This window comes from Myodes glareolus, chromosome 21 (genome assembly GCF_982192425.1).
Source record: "Myodes glareolus chromosome 21, mMyoGla1.1, whole genome shotgun sequence".
Lineage (NCBI taxonomy): Eukaryota > Metazoa > Chordata > Mammalia > Rodentia > Cricetidae > Myodes > Myodes glareolus.
This window is the reverse complement of record NC_142046.1, coordinates 40,984,051-41,004,651: the sequence shown is the minus strand read 5'-3', so window position 1 is coordinate 41,004,651 and position 20,601 is coordinate 40,984,051. Positions and strand designations below refer to the sequence as shown.

The following is a 20,601-nucleotide window of genomic DNA, read 5'->3' as shown; positions in this document are numbered from 1 at the left end:
AAGGTCCATGAAGATTTATGTACAGGAGTAAAGTAACGAAATGACAAGGAAGGATGACCAAGTTATATTATTAAATAAAAACAAATTTACAACAGTGCATATGCCACTATTTGTTACATTTGTATACAGATTACATGAGTACTTGTAAGTGTATACAAACACTTTGGAAATAATCTCTGAGGCTAAATGAAACTAGTCTTCTGTGTACCAGGGCCAAATAGAGCCAGACAATTTTTTTGTAGTTGTTGTTTTTCAAGACAAGGTTTCTCTGTGTAGCTCTGACTGCCTGGAACTCACTCTGTAGACCAGGCAGACCTCAAATTCACAGCAATCTGCCTGTGTCTGCCTCTTGAGTGCTGGGATTAAAGGCCTGTACTACCACTGCCTGGCTGCCAGACAATTTTTTGAAAAGTAATTTTCTATGCAATTTTACATTATTGTAAGTAGTACCTTTAAAGTTAAAAATTTTAAGATATTTATTTGTTGTTACAGAACATTAAAACTGACCTTGAGAATTTTTTGTTTTGTTTTTTATATTTCGAAACAGGGTTTTTCTGTATAGCTTTGGTGCCTGTCCTGGAACTAGGTCTTGTAAGCCAGGCTGGACTTGAACTCACAGAAATCCGCCTGCCTCTGCTTCCCAAGTGCTGGGATTAAAGGTGTACACCACCAATGTCTGGCAGAGAATTTTTTAATTGTAAAATTTGCAAACTATATTTTATTTACTATGTCCTGTCTTCAAGTAGGAAAGATTGTAATAAATAGCTCAATTTTCTTTCAGTGTGGCTAGTTATACTCTCATGCATTTACAAGTTCATGTCTAAAAGATCCTTGATATCAGGAAATTTGGTTTCTTTTATAACTGCTAAAATAATAGAAACTGTGATAGAATTTTCCCAATATATGATGAATTAACTACTAGCAGTTGTTGTGGAATAGTCTTTTTATACACTGAAGATGTGCTGCTCTCATTGGTTTAATAAAGAGCTAAATGGCCAATAGCCAGGCAGGAAGAACTTAGGTGGGACTTGCGGACTGGCTTGAAAAAAGAAGGGCAGAGTCACCAGGAGATGTGGGGAGAAGCAAGATGAAATGCTCTGTTGAAAAAAAGGTACCGAGCTACATGGTAGTATATAGACTAAAAATATGGGTTAAGTTGTGAGAGCTAGTTAGTAACAAGCATAAGCTATGGGCCAAGCATTTATAATGAATAATAAGTCTCTGTGTTGTTATTTGGGAGTTGGCTGGCAGGACAGACTATTTTGCCTGTGAGCAGCTTAGCTTTTTTCACGTGTGTCTATGTGATGTATTTATTTTTGTGATAAGAATTTAGAAGTTGTGCTTAAACAATAACAAAGTCAAAATTAACTGCCACCTGCAGTCCAGAGATGGTCACTCTTATATATCTGGCTTGCAGAGTCCTTTCTGCTCAAGTTTCCTGTTATTTACTACAATGCATTTTGTGGTCTTTTAAGAGGACAAATCCTAGAGCTGGCGGTGGTGGCGCAGGCTTTTAATCCCAGCACTTATGAGGCAGAGGCAGGCGGATCTCTGTGAGTTTGAGGCCAGCCTGGTCTACAAGAGCTAGTTCTAGAACAGGCTTCAAAGCAACACAGAGAAACCCTGTCTCGAAAAACAAAACAAAACAAAACAAAAAACCCCAAAACATTAAAAAAGGACAAATCCCATAAATTCCTTAAGCAGTTTATTTTGGTTTTTCTTTCAAGTGATCAAGTGAGACCTTTCCCATTATGCTTGAATCTCTCCTTGGGGTATTTGTTACGTAATGGAGTCTTCTGACCGTGAACAGTTCTAATCATTTCTCATTTTGGCTCCATTAGTTTTTCCAGGGCAAAAACTTTATCTTATGCAAACTAGAGTGCATAGTGTTTCAGAATGAAGCAAACACACACCATCCTGCTTAGAATTTAAAAGTTTCTCTGGAGACTTTCTCACAGAGATGTCCAGAGGTGTATCTCCTAGGCTCTTCTGAATGCAACCAAGTTGCTATTGGAGAGTGACCATTACAAGATATAAGCGGAAATAGATGAAGTACACATGCCTATGGCGGGAGACAAAGATCAAATTAGTAATTATGCAGATGTGAGGACAGATGCATTATGGTGGAAGAGGCCGGAACAGGATGAGAGAAGCAAGAGGCATTCTCTGACTCTGAGGGAGAGCTGTCAGTCAAGCAGGGCGTGGCTTGGTTCTCACAGTGTCGGCGGAAATGAGCGGAAAGGATGCGGACTTTGGGAGAAGCTTATTGTATAAGATGTGAGTGTGAGCAAAGAGCAGCCTTTGGGGGAAGCGCCAGTGTTATTAAAGCCTTAAAACACAATGTTTGTGACACAGACTCAGGAGAAATTACATGCTAGAGTTTATATAACCTTATTCACAATACGCTGGCAGGGTGTTAGAGTCACGGACCTTTGCTACTTTCTCTCCCCTTTAAGATTCATGTTATTGTAAAAATACCATTAGAGGTGACCACTTTCCCCTACTGTGTATGGAACGACAATTTATGAAATGAGGGCGCTATAACTCAACCCCATTTAATTAGCCTGTCTGCCGTGGAGGTGCGTTTTCTCGGAGTGATGCCTGCTTACTTCAGTGCTGCCGCAGATGGGGGCTCAGGAAACAGGTTCTGAGGCAGGTTTGGGGTGCCAGGTCTTTATCAGGACCCACACCTGTGAAAGGAAGGTGGAGGAGCCTGGATGTCCCAAGAGAGAACTAAGGCAACAGGAAGCTATGAAGTCCATTTTCCAATGAGAGCATCATGTGTCGGGCCAAGCCGGCTCAATAACCTCTGTTCCTTAGACAGTGGTCAAGGACTCTCTGTCCCCAGGATGCTCTGCTTTTAGATAAGGCTGATTTCTGCAGCCAAGTCCAACCCTGAGGGAGGTGACAGTAGGGGCTGCCTGCTGACTGAGTTTCCTCAGCAGCAAGTCACTCCTGGAAAGGGCTGGTCCACTTCTACGTTCTCCACACTGTATCACAGTGAGAATGAAGAGGTCATTCTTCAACTGATATATCTGTTTCTTTCCAAAAATTCAAGACATCCAGCCCCCAACAAATCACCAAGTATTCATCAGTAGACTCAATGGCATAAAGGAAGATCAGGAGGGGAAAGAGTAGAGGTGACTAAGAACAAGAATGGCACCGAAGAGGACCTAGGAAGCAAGGTTAGCCGGGAAAGCACTTGCCACACAAGTATGGGGACCCAGTTAGATCATCAGTTCTATATAAAAGCTCGGTCTGGCGGTGTGTGCTCGATCTCATCCCTGGGAGGGCAGAGAAACTGATCAGTGGGCGCCAGTGTCCCGTGGAAGAGAGTCTGGCTCTTGAGAAATGACACCAGATTTGGCCTCTCGCCACCACTGTGCACTTACATATGTGTGCACCCTCACTAGGTGCACACACACACAGATGAATGGCCCAGAAAAAAAATACCCTGGAGTTATGACAGCCACTCCCGGTTATCACTTTTGAAAATAATTAAGTCAACACATTTTTAAAAATATTCGAAAATCAGTCTGTGAAATTTAAATGGTCTCTTGTTGCTTGACAGATACAGAAAGCATGGATAAAAAAGACTGGTTATTCGTAATGATTCAGAGAAATGACAGATCAGGTGTTTTTCCCTTACTTCCATCTGTCCCTTTTGATTTATAGCATATTATGCAGTTTTAAAATTATGCAAACTTAGAATGCTGATTCTAAAATTTTAATAAGGAAAACTAGTTTTGCTTACACTGAATGACTGGCCACTTCTCTTGCAAGGGGTCTGTTTTAGTCACAGCTGTGGCCAGGACACCGTTGCCTTCTTCTGAGATGTTTTTCCTGACGGCATTTGGAATTCTCTTATAGCAGATACTAGTTATTCATATCGATGCAAGTGTGCACTTTTGTTAGAATTGTTTGGGTTATTGTGATTTATGCATTGGCCTTTGTAGACCTCTTCCTATAATTTAGCAAAAAGGTTAATCTGCTCAATTAGGATAATATATGTCTTTGGATGGAGAGTACACAAATATTTTACATAGTTAGAGTTTTATTTGAACTATTACATATTTAGTGTTAATTGTAGAGTTATTTAATTTGTATTTTAATAAATAAAGCTTGCCTGAAGTTCAGAAAAGAAAAACAACCCAACTAGTCAGCCTTACAGACCAGGCAGTGACACACACCTTTAATCCCATTAGGCACACTAGTTTGCCATAGAAACCGGACAATACTGGTGCCCTCTTTTAATCCCAGCCTTAGAGGGGAATATAAAATGGGAGGAGACAGCTCTCAGATACATTCAGTCTCATTCTGAGATTCCTGGAGGCAGGATTGCCATTTCAGACTGATGTAGAGGTAAGAGCCAGTGGCTGGCTGTTTTGCTTTTCTGATTTTTGCCTCAGGCGAGCTTTATTTATTAAAATAAATCCAGATGAAATATCACTACAATTAATTAAAAAGTTTTTCAAATTTAACTTTTTGAGTTAGAAATTCATTGGTGCTTCAATATCTACTCATGAAGTTTGTTTAGTAGAGATGTGATGCTTAAATATTTACTGTTGATGATGAACATATTTTTAAAAATGTCTGAAATGCAAGTACATTGAGTAGCATCATAATTTCTAGCACTGGCAGCATTCTATCTAGCTCACAGAATTGTCCTTTTTATGCCCCATTGGAAGCGATGCCCTACAAGGACTGCAGCTGCCATGTTATATACACAGAGAATTAATACATCATGACTGTTGTAACCATCTTTTATTAACCTCAATATTTTTCCCCTAACTAAATTTCTAAATTTTGAGCTTGAATAATGTGACACCATTTCTCTGTTATTCTCTGTGTTTTACATAAACCAGATAACCTGGCATTCCATATGAAGAACGGGATGAGAAACTTCAGGTATAAGCCAGCAGACTACCAACAGTTACATGCCTTAACCAAAGCCACGAAGTTAGCATCTGCTTCCACGGAGAAGAAGGTTAGAGGCTTTTTTTTTAAAGTTTGATAAACTGAATTTCTAGGAGGGATGATGATATTTATAGTGGAAATAGAAAACAAGGGATTGTCCAAGTCATTTTTAGAACCCCAACTATTAACAATAGTGTCTCCCAAGTTTTGCCTAGTTAATGTTTAACTGACCCTGAGATCTCAAATCCAATGTTGTTTCTTTTTTAAAAAAACAAAAACAAAAACAAACAAAAAAACCTTTTCTAAGAATTCCTTTAGAATCAGGTCTAGTTACTATATAAGGGAGGTATGTGTTATCGCAGTTAGTATTTAATATAATTTTATTCCCAAGCTTATCTGGCCGACCACCTCTTTATCTCAGCAAACAGTGCCTTCCACAGAATAAGAGATTAAACTGTTAGTCACGTGTCTGCAAGCTAAGTAGGAGACACAGCCTGAACTTTGTGGTCTGCAGTGATTAAATAGAGAAAATACTACAACCAATTGAGAACTAGTAAAGTGTGAATTGTGTCTTTAATTGTGCTATGTCGGAATCCATGTGTCAGAATCCTCTACCCCATAGGATGAATTCCTATGGTTGTGTCAAAATTAATGAATACTTTTACTGTGTTGAGATCTACCAAGTTTCTTTTTGAAGCAAAAGTACTACAACATCTCCTCTACATCTTTGTCAATATTAGAATATATAAATATTCATTAATAATTGTATCCATGCACCTACTCACACATTTGAGATGCATCATAAAAGACATTTGGGTTAAATGTTGATTCGTTGAGTGTTAGCTTCGGTATTTGGCCGAGGCTAATTTCTCTTTAATCATCGCTCCCAATCAGAAGCTATACTTAGGCCTTTAGTTACTAAAAGCGTTACATTTTTATCACTAAGTACAAGATGAGACGCTGTTCTTCAGTGTCAGCTTTTGGGCGTCATCTCAAGCCCCTGGATGCACCTCTCAGCTGCCGTACATAACAGCATCACTGGTCTTTTCGTTCATAGTAGACTCTAATCCCCAAAGAAGTGTTTTGGTTACATGTTTTTGTAGAAATAATGGAACCTAAGATTTGTACTCTGGTAGATTTCTTTAATTACTGAAAATAGCCCAGTCAGTACTGTAGTGATTATTATGTTAAGTTTTTGATTCTATTTTTAATCCCCACAGATTCATAATACAAGGAAGTATCTTTTGAGAGCGACTGTGTCTAGTCTGTTGTTTTGCATTTCGGTTAGTGAGAATGAATGTGTTTTGAGAACTGCTACATAACTTTCTGATACTTTGATTTTTCTTCATATAATTTACATTTTTATTACATCTGGATTAAGGAAGATTTGTTAGGAATGTATTGTATATAAATTCTGGAGGTTTTTTATTCTCATTCAACTTAGAGAATTTACATTGACATTTTAGTTTACTTTTTAAGATGCAAATAATTACTAAATAGTGTTTCCTTAGAAGACTCGGGGCTTAAATAGGATTAAATAGCTAGGAATTATATAAGACTCTTAAAATCTATTTTAGCATTATTGATGTTTATATGTCAAACAGTCTGTACTAACTAGAATTACCAATGTTATCTCTGTTAGTCATGTTTTTATTATTACTTACATTTTTATAAAATATGTACAGGCTTAAAGAGTAATGTTTCACGGGCTTTGTGGGAGCCTTGTCTGTTTGGATGCTCACCTTCCTGGACCTGGGGGTAGCGGGGAGGACCTTGAACTTCCCATAGGGTAGGGAACCCTGACAGCTTTTTGGCCTGGACAATGAGGGGGAGGGGGAGCAGGGAGAGAGGGGAGGGAAGTGGGAGGAGGGGAGGAGGTGGAAATTTTTAATAAAAAAAGAGTAATGTCACAGAGATAGCAGTTCACTCTGAATATTGGTATTAATCATGTCCAATTTCCTACTCATTTCACTACTGTATTCTTCACTGTTTACAGATGAGATTAACAGTCTTAACAGCCATTGTTAATGGTCACAACACTTTACTCTAGCAATATCAAGTACACACAGAATGGTAGGATGTTGACGTGTAGACCCATAAGGAAAATAGCACTTCAAGCTAGATCTGGACCGCTCAACCGCTCGCCAGGATGTCGTTACTGACCTAGGGGTGTGGGGTAATGTGATGCTGTTCTGTATAATCCCTGTGTCACTGAGCATGGTCAGTTTCTGATGCCAGGTGAGACTCCGAGGTAAATAAACATCAAGCTACCCAAGGACCGACTGGTCTCTAATCTGAAGCTGTATAGTGGACCCGGGCTGGAAACTGAGGCCAGTTTGTGGTACACCGTGTCTCCATTTGTAGTTTATTAGTTTAGAAGCAATCTTCACAATTATTTTGATTTGACTTCCTTTGTTTTGGATGGGTTTGTCTTCTTTTTTAATTCAAATATCCGTCCATTAAGTCTTCCTAACTTTATAGAGAACTGCACACATGACCGCAATTAAAGGTGTGCTGAGTCACTGTGTGACATCATCCAGCTTCAAACGGGAGCAGCTTTGGCCACGGTTTTCTTTATGATGATGCTACCACACCCGCCCCCATGCTAAGCTGCCCTGAAGCAAACCATTGATGTCATAATATTTCACGTAGAAACATGGAGTATGTCACTCTAAAACATTAGAATTTAAAAGCCCTCTCATGCCACTATCATGTATGAAAGTGTTAGCTTCTCAATAATTTTTCTTATGTAGTTAGTATTATTAAATTTCCTTGTGTGTCTTAAAAGATTATTTCCAAAATTTCCTCAAACGGGCATCTGAATACAATCCAGACATGGCGATTCATTCTTGTTATTTTGCTTCACTTGGTTTCCCTCCACCCTCTTGTAGGTTTGTAACTTGTAAGTCCTGAAGAAGCTGCAGTATATTGGTCTTATAGTTCCTCATAGTTAGAATTATGCCGACTGCATCATACTGTGTCACTAAACTCGTTTTTCTCTTTGCATTTCCTGCACTTTGTTTTATCTATCTATCTATCTATCTATCTATCTATCTATCTATCTATCTATCTATCTATCTATCTATCTATCCATCCATCCATGTATCTATGTATCTATGTATCTATCTATGTATCTATCTATGTATCTATCTATGTATCTATGTATCTATGTATCTATCTATCTATCTATCTATCTATCTATCTATCTATCCATCCATCCATCCATCCATCCATCCATCCATCCATCCATCTATCTATCTATCTATCTATCTATCTATCTATTGAGCTGCTCAGATTCAGGCTCAGCTCGCATCGGAAGGAACACTCACTGCACTCACTGATAGGATTTTGTTCTCCAGGCTTCACTGTAAACGGTGCCACAGTAAATAATCGCGGACCCTTTTGCCAAGATGGTTTCCAGATCTATTTCTATAAATGATGCTGCTAGGTCATAGTTAATCAATCATGAAAACATCTTATATATAGCCATATTCCCTTCTGCAGGGCTTGTCTCATTTTTTATGCCCATGAGAATTTAAGAGGACGTGTTCTTCACCAGAGGCTCATGGACTGCTTTGTTAAATATCCGCATCACTGCCAGCCTGACCGATGAGAAACTGCATCCTAGGGCAGTTTTTCCCTTTGTGTGGCACTGACAGTTCTTTATTGCTAGAGCTCACATCACATCCTAGTGAATTTTGTCAAATGTCTTTGCACGTGCCCAGCGGCTTCAGCTGTACGCTGCTTGGGGATGGTTCGTTCTGAACTTGGACTCTCTGACTTATAGTCTTTTGTAGTATTTCAGAAGGGCTTAGTTGGGGGTCTCATGTCTTAGATAATCATAATAAATCAGACACAGTAGGGCTTTGTTTTATGATCTTTTACTAAATTCATTACTCTTGATATTTTTTCCTCAGAGTATTTTAAATCATCAGCATTCTGTATTAGTTATCATCCACCTTAAAAATGATTTTATCTGGCTTATTGCCCAGTAAAATGAATTAGAATCACGGAGCAATTCCAGCTGATGAAGATACAACTTTAAATCTTTGAGTTCTTTTAAAGGCTTTGTTTTTCTTCACTTGTGGCCTGAGGATAAAACTAGAGTCAATGGTTGAATTTCCAACAGAATAAAACAAACAAAAAGAAATTAAGATGTTGTACAAAGTATTGGAAGTATCTAGTGAAAACTGGTAACCTGATTTTTGACTTTTATAGTCTATTTAATTGGACTTTCCCTGGGCCCAAAGGCAACAACATTGATTTTTTTTCCTTAAGCTGTAAAAAATATGTTCACATCTTCCACCAATATGTTTTAATTTTTTGTACAGCATGGACCAAATATGTCAAAAGAATATAATTTTAAAGTTCTGTCTGTTACAAGAAACTTTAGAGGCTGTAGATGCTAAAAATTTGAAATAAGATTTAGACATTCCTAACTCAAGTGCTAGCATGTCAGAACATAGGAACACCCCATTCTTGCAGTTTAATAGGTAGAAACAGAATTTTTTTCAACCAGTGTCTCCTACCAATTTTTTTTTAAAAAAACTTTGTAGTTATAACATTCTCAAGAACTTCTATGGGAAAGGTTTGACTTCATCCTTTTAAAGTTATTCTTTGGATTAATTTGTTTGCTCATGTCCCTAATTTTGAATCAGAAACCAGAACAGCGCAAAGATAAACTCAAGGTTAAAGTAATCAGGGAACAGCAGCTGGAAATAGCATGCATTATGATGATCCCTTTTTGGAACTTGTCTCCTCAAGTTTTTACATCTTCATTCTTGCTATTTTACAGCTATTAAAGTACTGAAATAGTGTAGTAGCAGTGAAATTATGAAATATGTCTATTTTTTGTCAAGTTTCTGATTTGTACTTTCTGCTTTAAAGGTTTATTTGTTTTATTTTGTAATTGTGTGCACGTGAGTATCTGCATAGGTTTGTGTCCATGAGGGCAGAAGGGGTTGTCGGATCCCCTGGAGCTGGAGTTAGAGGAAGTTGTGAGGCACCTTGTGGGTGCTGAGAATCGAACCTGAGTCCTCTGCAAGAGCAGCCAGTGCTCTCAACCCCTAAGCCATCTCTCCAGCTTTGATTTGTATGTGCATACTATCTAAAAGTGTTAACATGAAATACAAAGTTCAGAGTCCACGTAGCTATTAACAGAGTCTAACCAAGTATCAGACACTGCTAGAGGGGGGTTGGAGTCAAGCGGCATTCAGTGTTGGACGGTGGTTACACAGATGGTAGAGCTATAGGGCTAAGAAGCAGGGGACTGTGAGGCAACATGGGGTGAACTAGGTCACTGGCACCCTCAGGTCGGAGGGATAAAACAAAGGCATGGGGTAGTATCACATTCCCCAGGAGGAAACTTCTGCGCTATTGGAACAATGTCCAGGGAAAACGGGGTGCACTGGAGAACCTGAGGACCTGCTGAAAAGAGAGGGGGTGGGTAATGCTTTAGGAGGGGGAATTATGATGTGTTTGCCTTGTCTTGTCTCCTTCCCTTCAAGCCTCCATAGCAGACATCTTCTGTCACTTGAACCCATCTAGAAGACAGCCGAGAAAGAGGCTGCTTTATGCCTGGGCCCAGATCAGGGAGATGGCAGCAGACCCAAACCTGACAGAACTTGGCTGCAAAGTCCCTGAAGCACTTGTGTGTGGCATGCTAAAAAAGACCACGGAACTTGGGGAGCACTACATTTTGTTGAAAATTTAAGTTTCCCTCTTCCATGAGTTTTCAGTATTTGTTAAGTATCTTTCAATAACTATTTGCCTAAGTCTGAAAAGTTTATTTATAAAGCCATGAAGTTGAATGAATGCAGCTCCATTTTCCAGGCCCTGATCTTGAGTACTGACGCTGGGACTAAAGCCAGGTTCCCTAACAATGGATTTAATGAACCTTTCCCATCTTGTGATGAGGGCTCAGATTAAATCCAACCCAACACCAAGGGCCTATGACTGGTATTTTCAAACTCTACATTTGGTTTCTTTGAACCAAATCCTCTGACCTTGGCATCCTCGTGTATAAAAATGGGAATAATGCTATCTAAATATCTTCTTTTTTTCTGAGATAGGGTTTCTCTGTAGCTTTGGAGCCTATCCTGGAAATAGCTCTCATAGGCCAGGCTGGCCTCGAACTCACAGAGATCCGCCTGCCTCTGGCTCCCGAGTGCTGGGATTAAAGGCATGCGCCACCACCGCCTGGCTTGCTATCTAAATATCTTGTAGGAAACATGTGTCCAAAATGGGGACAAATTTATGAAAACTTCTGAAGTCTTCCTTGGGAATGAAGTGGGGGTATTGCTTATTTAGTGAAAACCAGAACGGCACTGCTGGGGAGAAGGCTCGCAGTTAAGACCACTCGCTGCTATTCCAGGGGACCCGGGTTTGGTTTCCAGGATCCAAACGGTGGCTAACCATCATGAGTAACTCCAGTTCTCGGGGATCTGACACCCCTTTCTGGCCTTTGTGCACACATGTGATGCATAGACATGGATGCAGGCATGTCTCAGGCATGTCGCCTTTCTTTGCATTGATTGTTTCCTGAGACAGCTTCTGTTGCATTAAGGCTTGCCTTGAACTCATGATTCTCCTGCCTCTGTGGCCTGGGTGCTGGGATATTGGCATACATCACTGGTGTACAGCTCTCTTCTCCCTGATATTTAATTCAGTACTTACTTTTAGGGGGATTGTGTGTTAGAAGATGTACCAGTGATGTTGGAAAAACAGGAGCCTTTCTTTTGTGGAAGTACATTTTAAAAATACAGACTTCTCATAATTCTCTGAGAAGTTCATGCATATATTTTGAGTATCTTCACCACTTTGCTTCTCCCCTGCAATTCTCCCCCAGATCTGGGGGAAATCTTTTTGTTTGTTTTCAAGTTTGAACATTGTTACTCTTTTGTTCGTCCTCTAAATGTAGATCAGAAAAGCCATGGAGACTTCAAAGGCGGCTAAAGAGCAAATGTTGATCAAACAACACAAGCAGGTGTGGTGGCAGGAACAGGAGCGGCTGCAGGGAACCAGGTGAGCCTGGGCGTCCCCCCAGGTCAGTGGGGATGGTGTGGGAACTCCTGGGCATCCTCATACTGATTTACATCTGTAACGGTCCATGTTAGTTAAACCACACAATCAAAATTTCGAGTCGTTGGAATTAGAGTCACATTGTCTTAGCTTATTCTGGAAGGCAGGGAATGTATTGACATGCCATTGTTCGCTGATGGATTAAAGGACAGTCACCTCTGCTTGCCAGTCTCTCCCTCTTCTGTACTCCCCCATCTCAGGCTTGGCTGTGTGTCCACAAATCACATGCTCACGTTTGGGTACATGAGCATAGGCTCCTCGGTGGCAAACATCACAGCCGTCCTTTCTTGGTGGGCACACAGAAGAGGAGTCATAAATGCTCTCAATACAAAGGAGCTGAGGAGTTCACAATACAAATGGAGGCTGCTCCGTGCTGGCTCGATGCTGCACCATGACTCACAGTTTTGGTTTGAGCCCTGTTACCATTTGTAGCAGTCAAAGGTGAATTAAGACAAAATAATTTGATATTTGACCTTAATTATAAGCTTGGCAAAAATAATTTATGCTAAAGCAATGACCAAAAGAGAAAGCAGATGTCTATCTCCCATTTCAAGCTTACCCATTTGCGCTGACAATGTAGTATTTATAAACCACGCTTTTCAAAACATTACACGTACCCATTCTTAGGAATATTTTGCTGTGATCTTAGTCTATGTCAGGTTTCTGGGTTTCATTTCCTTTGCTTTTGGCTCGCATACTTTCACAACAATGTGAACTTTGTACCCCGTGCAGTGATCCCTATACAAGAGGTGCAAGGCTCACAATTAACAATTGATTATGATACAACTTAAACCAGAAAAATAAAATGCTATGAGCTGCACAATATACTTCAGCTATAAAAACCAAATTAGATACACCAAAACCTTTCAAACGTCACCTCTAACAGAGAAAAAAAAATGTTCAAGTCCACTACAAAACCATTTTGAAAACTTGCATAACTTGAAATACAATAAAAAATGTTAACTTTGATCATGGTGGTCACCTATGCAAACACACACAATGGAGGGCACTGGGAAGGGTTTCCTTTTCTTCTTCCATTTTGTAAATCTTGGCCATTCTGCATCCTCCCTAATGTGTGTACCGAGTTGATCCTGAGCCAGATAGATGAATCATGTGCACTGCATCATGGAAACTCGTTCTGTTGGCTGGGCTAGAAGGGCAGAGATGTTGGAGGCAAGGGGCTCTCCAGTGAGGATGACCCCACTGTCTGCAAACTTGGGACTAAATTCTGAACACAAATAAGAATGCTAGTGTAATATTCTGTGTTCTTCTAGAATGTAAGGTAATTCTCATGCGCATTCAGTGAAATGAAAAATGAAAGGCAATAGGAAACTTCCCTAATGGTAGGGACATGTCTAGAGATATCGGCGATGTAAGGACCTTGAACAAATTAGGAGTTTAAATGCTGTACTTGTCTGCCTCAGAAAATCTGCCTGGCATGATGGGAGGCACCTGTAATCTCAGCACTCAAGATGCCAAGGCAGGAGGATTGCCACAACTTCAAGGTCAGTCTGGGCTAACTAGCAAGTTCTAGGCTGACCTGGGCTATAAAGTGAGACCCTGTCTCAAAGAATTTTTAAAATAAACACACACACACACACACACACACACACACACACACACACACACACACTGTACTTTCTTAATAAGGAAAAGATTCTTATGTTTTACCCAAAGACCTCATTTGAGGACCTTAGACCTGCAGAAGATAAGGGGTACAATGGTATTTAACCTTTCCTTGATAATTGCGTATGTACCAAAGAAGTTAATGGTTGCTGTGCTTAACCTCCGTCTGGAAAACAGCCATATCAAGTAGGTCTCATTGCTCCCCTGCTGCCGCTGCTCAACCTTCTGACAGGGTTTAGAGGGCTAATCTGTCTGTAAAAGGTAAACAAACTAGTACGTGGGAAGAGGGGATTGAAACACTGGGGTTTGTTTCCTGTGTTCCATCACCTTGGAGCTGCTGGCTTTTCTTTTCCCCAGAAGGTTCCATTTGCATCGAAGTAGAGTTCTCCAGCCTTGCTAGGAAAACCAAGGGGAGCTGGCTGGGAGATCGATCAGCTGGTTAAGAGCTCGGGAGGGAGGCACAAGGACCCGAGTTCCATCTCTAGTACCCACATGATAAAAAGCCTGGCATGACGGCCCACATGTGTTCTAATGAGGTGGGGACAGGGGATCTGTAGAGCTGGCTGGCTGGCAAGTCCAGCTGAGCTGGTCAGCTCCAGGTTGAATGAGAAACTTACTCGAAAAGTAAGGCGGAGGGTTGGAGAGTTGGCTCGCCTGTTCAGAGCACTGTTGCTCTTGTTGAGGACCCAGGTGAGAATCCCAGCACCCACAGAAAATCTGGCAACTGTCTAACTCCAGGCCCGGAGTTAGATTCTTATCTTCAATGGCATCAGACATGTATATGGTGCACATCATACATGTGAACAAGGTGCATGTACATATGTGTAAGCAGAACACACAAACACATAAAATAATAAAATAAATACGTCTTTAAAAATGAAAAACTATAGAGTGGAGAGTGATTGAAGAAGACGCCAAATGTCAACCTCTGACCTTTGACCTCTACTGTGCACATGTACGCACACACAGAGGCCTAAGTTAGGACCTTAAAGGACCTGTTTAGAGAACTAGATAAAACTTCCAAATATCAAATTTGTGTAATATTTAAAGTTGTGAATTTTTATTTGCAATTTAGCAGGCTTCCAGTCCTCTTTCCTGTGGACTGTGTTACACGTTCCCAGAAGCTCACGTTACTGTTTCCATCTATGACACAGTGAGCTTTGGTGTGGCCATTTGTGGACAATGTATCACTGTCTGCAAAGCCACCATCTGTAGAGGTCAGCCTGATGAATAAACCGTTTGGAAATAGTGTAAAATATCACTGATAAGGAAAAAAACTCACAAAAATATAGTATGAATTGTTAAGTATGCTGTTATTCCAATTATATAAAATACAGGTAGTTAAAGAATAGAAGCATATTTGTGAAAATGAAAATAATAATCATATTGAAGTATTAAAATTGCTACTATTTTCTCATGCCATTTTAATATTAAAGTATCCATTAACCCATTAACAACAAATCTCTGATTTATTTACATAATCAAGGGGTACAGAAATGTGTTGAATGCCTACCAACAGGTGCATGTGGCTTTACTCTAGAAATAACTGTATCTTTAAACATGTAGTAAAAGATTATCAACATTTATTGATCATTACTGGATAAAAGCAAAATATTCTTTTGTTCCTACTTGCCTGCCTCATATTCCCATCAGCTCTGACTTTAAAGTAGCCTCCTTGGAGGTTCAGGCTGGCCACTCTCCCTCTCTCCAGCCGCAGTTCCTACTTCTTACCTCCATCTGTAACCCCTCCCCTTGGGAGTCTCTCTGAGCTGAATCTTGAGCAGGTGGGGTGGCTTCCCAGTGTCCTCAGACGCTTAGTGTGACATGCTGCCAAGTTCTGCAAGGACCATTGCCCGTGTTCATCCTGTTGTTTCTGCCCATGTTAGGAACATGGCTTGAACATATGAGAAGACGACCAGAACCAAATTCGGTGGACTTTTCCTACCCTACTCGCATTTAAGCCTATATGTGTGATTATGACTGTAAAGAAATTGATTGAGATCATGTCTGTTTCAGATGTAAATTGGAGTCTGAAATAAAATCTTGTCTCAATGAAGAGAACATTGGAAATGAATGCTTTTGTGAGCTTATGAATTTTGGTGAGTTTTTTTGTTTTGTTTTGAACCTACTTATAAAGGGGAATCTTGTTTGGAACTATGGGAGTTGGTCACTCACTTCATGTTCTTTTAGTAGTAACACCTGTTTGATTTTCTAAACAAATATGAAAAGTCAATCAACTAGCAATCTGTTCTTTATTTAAGATAGTAATGCATCTCCTTGATTCAATTTCACTTCACACAGAGAAAGAGCTGGCAGAACAATGGTGCACATATCTTAAAGCTGTGATCCACCCTATACATCAGCTGAGAACAGACCTGAAGAGACAGCGCCACACTTCCCAGCATGCGCCCTGCCATACGGGGTCTAAGTCAGCAATGGTTCTGCAAGAGGTCAGTATGTTGCCTTTTTAAAACACAATGTAATATTTCATTTTTTTGTCCCCAATACAACAGTTGAAGCAGCAACCTGCCTTGTGTGTTCAAGTAGAGGGTTCTTCAACATCTTAAACATGTGCTTGGATATGGCCAGGCACCCACATTTTAACTCATCCTCCTGCCTTCATCCTTGCCCCTCCTCCTAACACACTTTGAGAGTCTGCCCCAGTACAGAGAGATCAAATTGTTTGACTACTGAAATTTCCCATGGACTCTTCCCAGTCCTTACACCTACATACATACCCCTTCCACTGAATCTCCTTCCTTCTTCAATCACATCTCCTGCCCCACACTGTCCCATTCCACATGAGCTCAGGAGCACAGAGGCTGCCTTTGTTCTGTGCCCTTCATACAGCAAGCCTGCTCCTGTCTCAGAGCCCATAGATGAGCTGCTTCCTCTGTCAAGCTGTCATCTTCTGCCCTTTAATTCTCTGTGGTCCCTAACCAGCCACCCTGTGTTCTCTCTGCTTGTCAGCTCCGCTTTAATGTTACCAAAAGCTTTAACTACACCTAGGCTAGCAGCTCTGCCTAGTATTGTAGACTAGTAGCAAGGATGCTGGAGAGTGAAGATGTGGTTGAAGCCTTACCATCAATGAACTCAAATGTAGAACAGGGTGACTGTCAGTACTGGGTGGGGAGCCTAGTTTTGGTGATGGGTGTGGAATCCCCACCGAGGCTTGCTTGTTTGAAGAGACTTGGCTGCCTGCCTAGCAGCTCTTTTCACCGATCTTCAAAAGGGTTTTCCCTCCCTCATTTTTCACCCCCTCCGGCTTCTGCGACTGTATCTTTCTATGGAACTAACCTTGAGTGCATTGTACTAATTCACACACTTCCTGTCCACACGCCACATCTTCTAGGTTGACTTTGTCAGGAAACAATCCAAGTCTGTCTTTGAAAAACTTGACCAAGAACAACAGAAACTAGAAAAAGACCTTTCGGCCTGGAGTGTGAAGGTAAGTGCGACACAATGCATGATTGACTCTTTCAACCCATCTTTTATTTTTGCTAAATACAATAATAATCCCTTGCAGTTACTAGATGACTCTTTGGAAGAAAAGGCTAACCTGCTCAGCGAACACCCTACGGAGTTAGAAACTTTGGAGTGCCCGTACCCTGATCTGAAATCGTCAGTCCTTAATGAGTTCTGGAACATGACAGAGAAATATCAAAAGAAACTTGAAGACTTTGATCTGCAATTAAAAAGCATATGCAGGTGATCAAACATAACTCCTTGACTCCTGAATACTGAATTTGAATTTGTGTTCAGGGTCACTATGCTTCTGATTTACTGTCTTCTAGTTATATGTGATTGCAATATAACCAATATAATTTGGACCTAATTTGTTGAATAAAAAAACCCTGGGTGCTGCAAGGTTAGTTAGTTAGTTCCTGGATGCTTAGGCTAACTTAGACCTGAAATAATCACACAGAAACTGTATTAATTAAATCACTACGTGGCCCATTAGCTCTCGCTTCTTATTGGCTAACTCAATGCTTTTTAATATAAATGATGTTGTGTTTTATTTGATGAATATTTATTTAAAAAAATCCTTAATCGACAGTGCTCTCTGTTGAGCTCCTTGGAAAGCGTTCACGAAGGAGCTTCTAGATTAGTCTAGAAGATGGCTTTGCCTCTTAATAGACTGGCAGTATCAGAGAAGAAATGAATATCCTTGTCCTAACCAAATAGGACTGCCATGCAGCTGTTAATTGAAGAAAAGAGGAATAGTAAAGTCAGATGAGTTTTTGGAGAGGTTTCTTGGAGGATTATAGGGAACTGGACTCTAGAGGCTATTTGTAGCAGCCACCTGCCGCTCTGCACGCAAAGGCACATGAATACGCGCTAATAAGCCTGCAGACGACATACTTCATTATAATACTAACTGAACTTCTGATTTATCAGGATCTCATGTTACTTTAACACGATTGCTTTTCTTTTTGCTTCTAGTTGTTGGGTCTTGGGAGAATGCTCATGGTCTGTGTATATGGACCTCTGTGGGGGTGTGTGCATACTTTATTTATTATTTATGGTTCATTTTAGTTTTTGTTTTTTTGAGTCAGAGTTTCATTATGTAGCCCTGGCTGTCCTGGAACTCAGAGGTCTACCCGCCTCTGTCTCCTGAGTACTGGGATGAGCAGCCTCTGCTTCTATGCTTGGATGAGCATGTGCATACTTCGTAAGGACCATTTGTCCATATCACACCTTCAGCCAGTGTGACCTGGGTTTCTCGTTGTTTGCAACTAAAAACTGTCCTAATTTTGATACAATTACCCAAATTATACGCTTTATATAATTAGGGTCACAATTCTCCCCAACCCTCCTTAATTCTTTGCTTTCAAATTTTACTTAATTTTTATTTGATAATTCATCTCTATATAGATGCTTGTTGTAAATTATTCAGTCACAAAATGAATCTCCTTCATCACAATATTTCCATAGCTCAAGAACACATCGCACAAATATACTTATATATGCACACACTTTTAATAGTTATTTGTTGCAGCAATGAAAAACTGAGAAAAAAGCCTTTAAAGAACTGGCTGATTTTGTAGAAAAGCTAGTTTTGTAGGAAACTGTACATTTACAAAATGGGTCAATATCCAGGCATTATAGTGACTATGGAGACGAGGAAAGCAATTCGTAGTTCATATCTTGGGTGAGGCAGGGAGGGGCTTCAATACAGTCACTCAGTTTGGCCTTTGCGTGTCTGAAGCAATGCACAGAATTGAAGAGCATTCGTTGGCTCTGGGGAGGGAGACTGCAGGTGAGAGCGATTACAGATACACACTTGACTAAAACAAGTAATTTTTTAAGACAAAAGAAAGGTGAAAAATAGGAAACAAATAGAAAAAAAATATTGGCAGCATGTGAGATGAAAGATTAAAATACCTAATATATAAAGAAACTTTGCAAATTAATTGAATAACAACCTGCAAAGTAGAATAAAGTAGTGCAAAGAGATGAAGGAAATCATCCCCCTTTCCTGCAAATGCTTATTTAGTGTCTACAAGCATAAGTCAGACAAAACTCTCGATACTTGTCTTAGTGTTCCATTGCTGTGAAGAGACACCATGACCACAACTCTTACGAAGGGAAACATTTAAGTGGGGCCGGTTACAGTTTCAGAGGTTTAGTCTATTATCATCAAGGGCGAGAAGCATGGCAGCACGCAGGCAGACATGGTTGCTGGGGTGGTAGCTGATGTGGAGAAACTAATTAGTCTGTTAGTTTATCTGGATCTGCAGGCAGCAGAAAGAAAGAGCCCCAAGTTCCCCTTACAGTGATACACTTCCTCGGTGAGGTTACACCCACTCCAACAAAGCCACACCTCCTAATCCCTGTCAAGTGGCACTGCTCCCCAATGACCAAGCATTCACATTCAAATATATGAGCCTATGGGGGGGCCATTCCCTTTCAAATTACCCACTTGTGATCAAGGCAGCAGCATAGAGGTGTTGACCTGGTTTATGAGGCAGTCAAGTCCCACAGTATTAGAAACTGTGAGTGCTACAGAGTCATAGGTTAGATTCAGAATGTGCTGGGATTTTAGAAGGTAGACCGCAGTTCAGGAATAAGAAAAACCCGGTACTCTGTCTTGATTGGACGGTGACATTGGTGTGAAATCATGAAGTGAGTTGAAAGAGCTGGCCATGCAGACATTGGCATAAGAATGTGGTAGCCCGTGTTCAATGAGCATGTCCTACGAGGGTTCAGTGTCCGGAACAGATCAGCAGAATCGTTGGATGAGGTTCAAGAGGTAAGAGTGAATGGGAAACTATTATTTGGGTTAAGTGTGTACGTGTGTGTGTTTGTTTATGTGTGGTGCTGGGAGTTGAACCCAAGGCCTCATGCATGCTCAGCCAGTAGTATATCACTGAGCTCTATCCTCACTCAAGAAGAAGGATATTTAGAAATGTTTGCAACCTCATCTTCTATTGTGAATGACTTTGAAGCTCCTAGAGCAGTGTTTCTTGATCTTCCTAATGCTGCAGCCCTTTAATAGAGTTCCTTATGTTGTGGTGACCCCCAGCCACGAAATTATATTTTGTTGTTACTTCATAACTGCAATTTTGCTACTGTTATGGAAATAATATAAATATCTGATATACAGGATATATAATGTGTGACCCCATGAAAGGGTCATTCAACCTACAAAGGGATTGCAACCAGCAAGCTGAGAACCACTGTCTTAGATGCAGAAGAGAGCAGCAGCATTCCCTGCTGCACATGGCTTCTCTGGATTGGGCAGTTAAGAGGATGGGGGTGGGTAGACTGTGAGTGGTTTTGTCTGGGAGGGGCGGGGCTTGAGCATACTGTGTTTGGGGTATCCGTAGTAATATTGTGGGCTTTTTGAGTTCAGTGTCCAGGAAGAAGGTCTGGGCTGGAGTTTTAGACACTGTAAATCAGCAACTTGAGGTTGGATATGGTCAGCAAAACAACAAAAAGAAGCTTCCACTTCTTCCGATACATGTGCAGCAGGAC

The 20,601-nt window shown here is 40.5% G+C and overlaps 1 protein-coding gene across 1 annotated transcript in view; it reads left to right on the top strand.

Annotated features, from left to right (window-relative positions):
- Nucleotides 1-20,601, top strand: part of Ccdc148 (coiled-coil domain containing 148) — a 262,678-nt gene that overhangs the window by 83,701 nt on the left and 158,376 nt on the right. Inside the window, exons 2-7 of the mRNA XM_048426217.3 lie at nucleotides 4,866-4,987; nucleotides 11,837-11,940; nucleotides 15,640-15,722; nucleotides 15,925-16,073; nucleotides 16,976-17,071; nucleotides 17,150-17,331. Coding sequence (XP_048282174.1) covers nucleotides 4,883-4,987; nucleotides 11,837-11,940; nucleotides 15,640-15,722; nucleotides 15,925-16,073; nucleotides 16,976-17,071; nucleotides 17,150-17,331 — 719 coding nt within the window. The 5' untranslated portion in view covers nucleotides 4,866-4,882. The remainder of the gene's footprint in view (nucleotides 1-4,865; nucleotides 4,988-11,836; nucleotides 11,941-15,639; nucleotides 15,723-15,924; nucleotides 16,074-16,975; nucleotides 17,072-17,149; nucleotides 17,332-20,601) is intronic.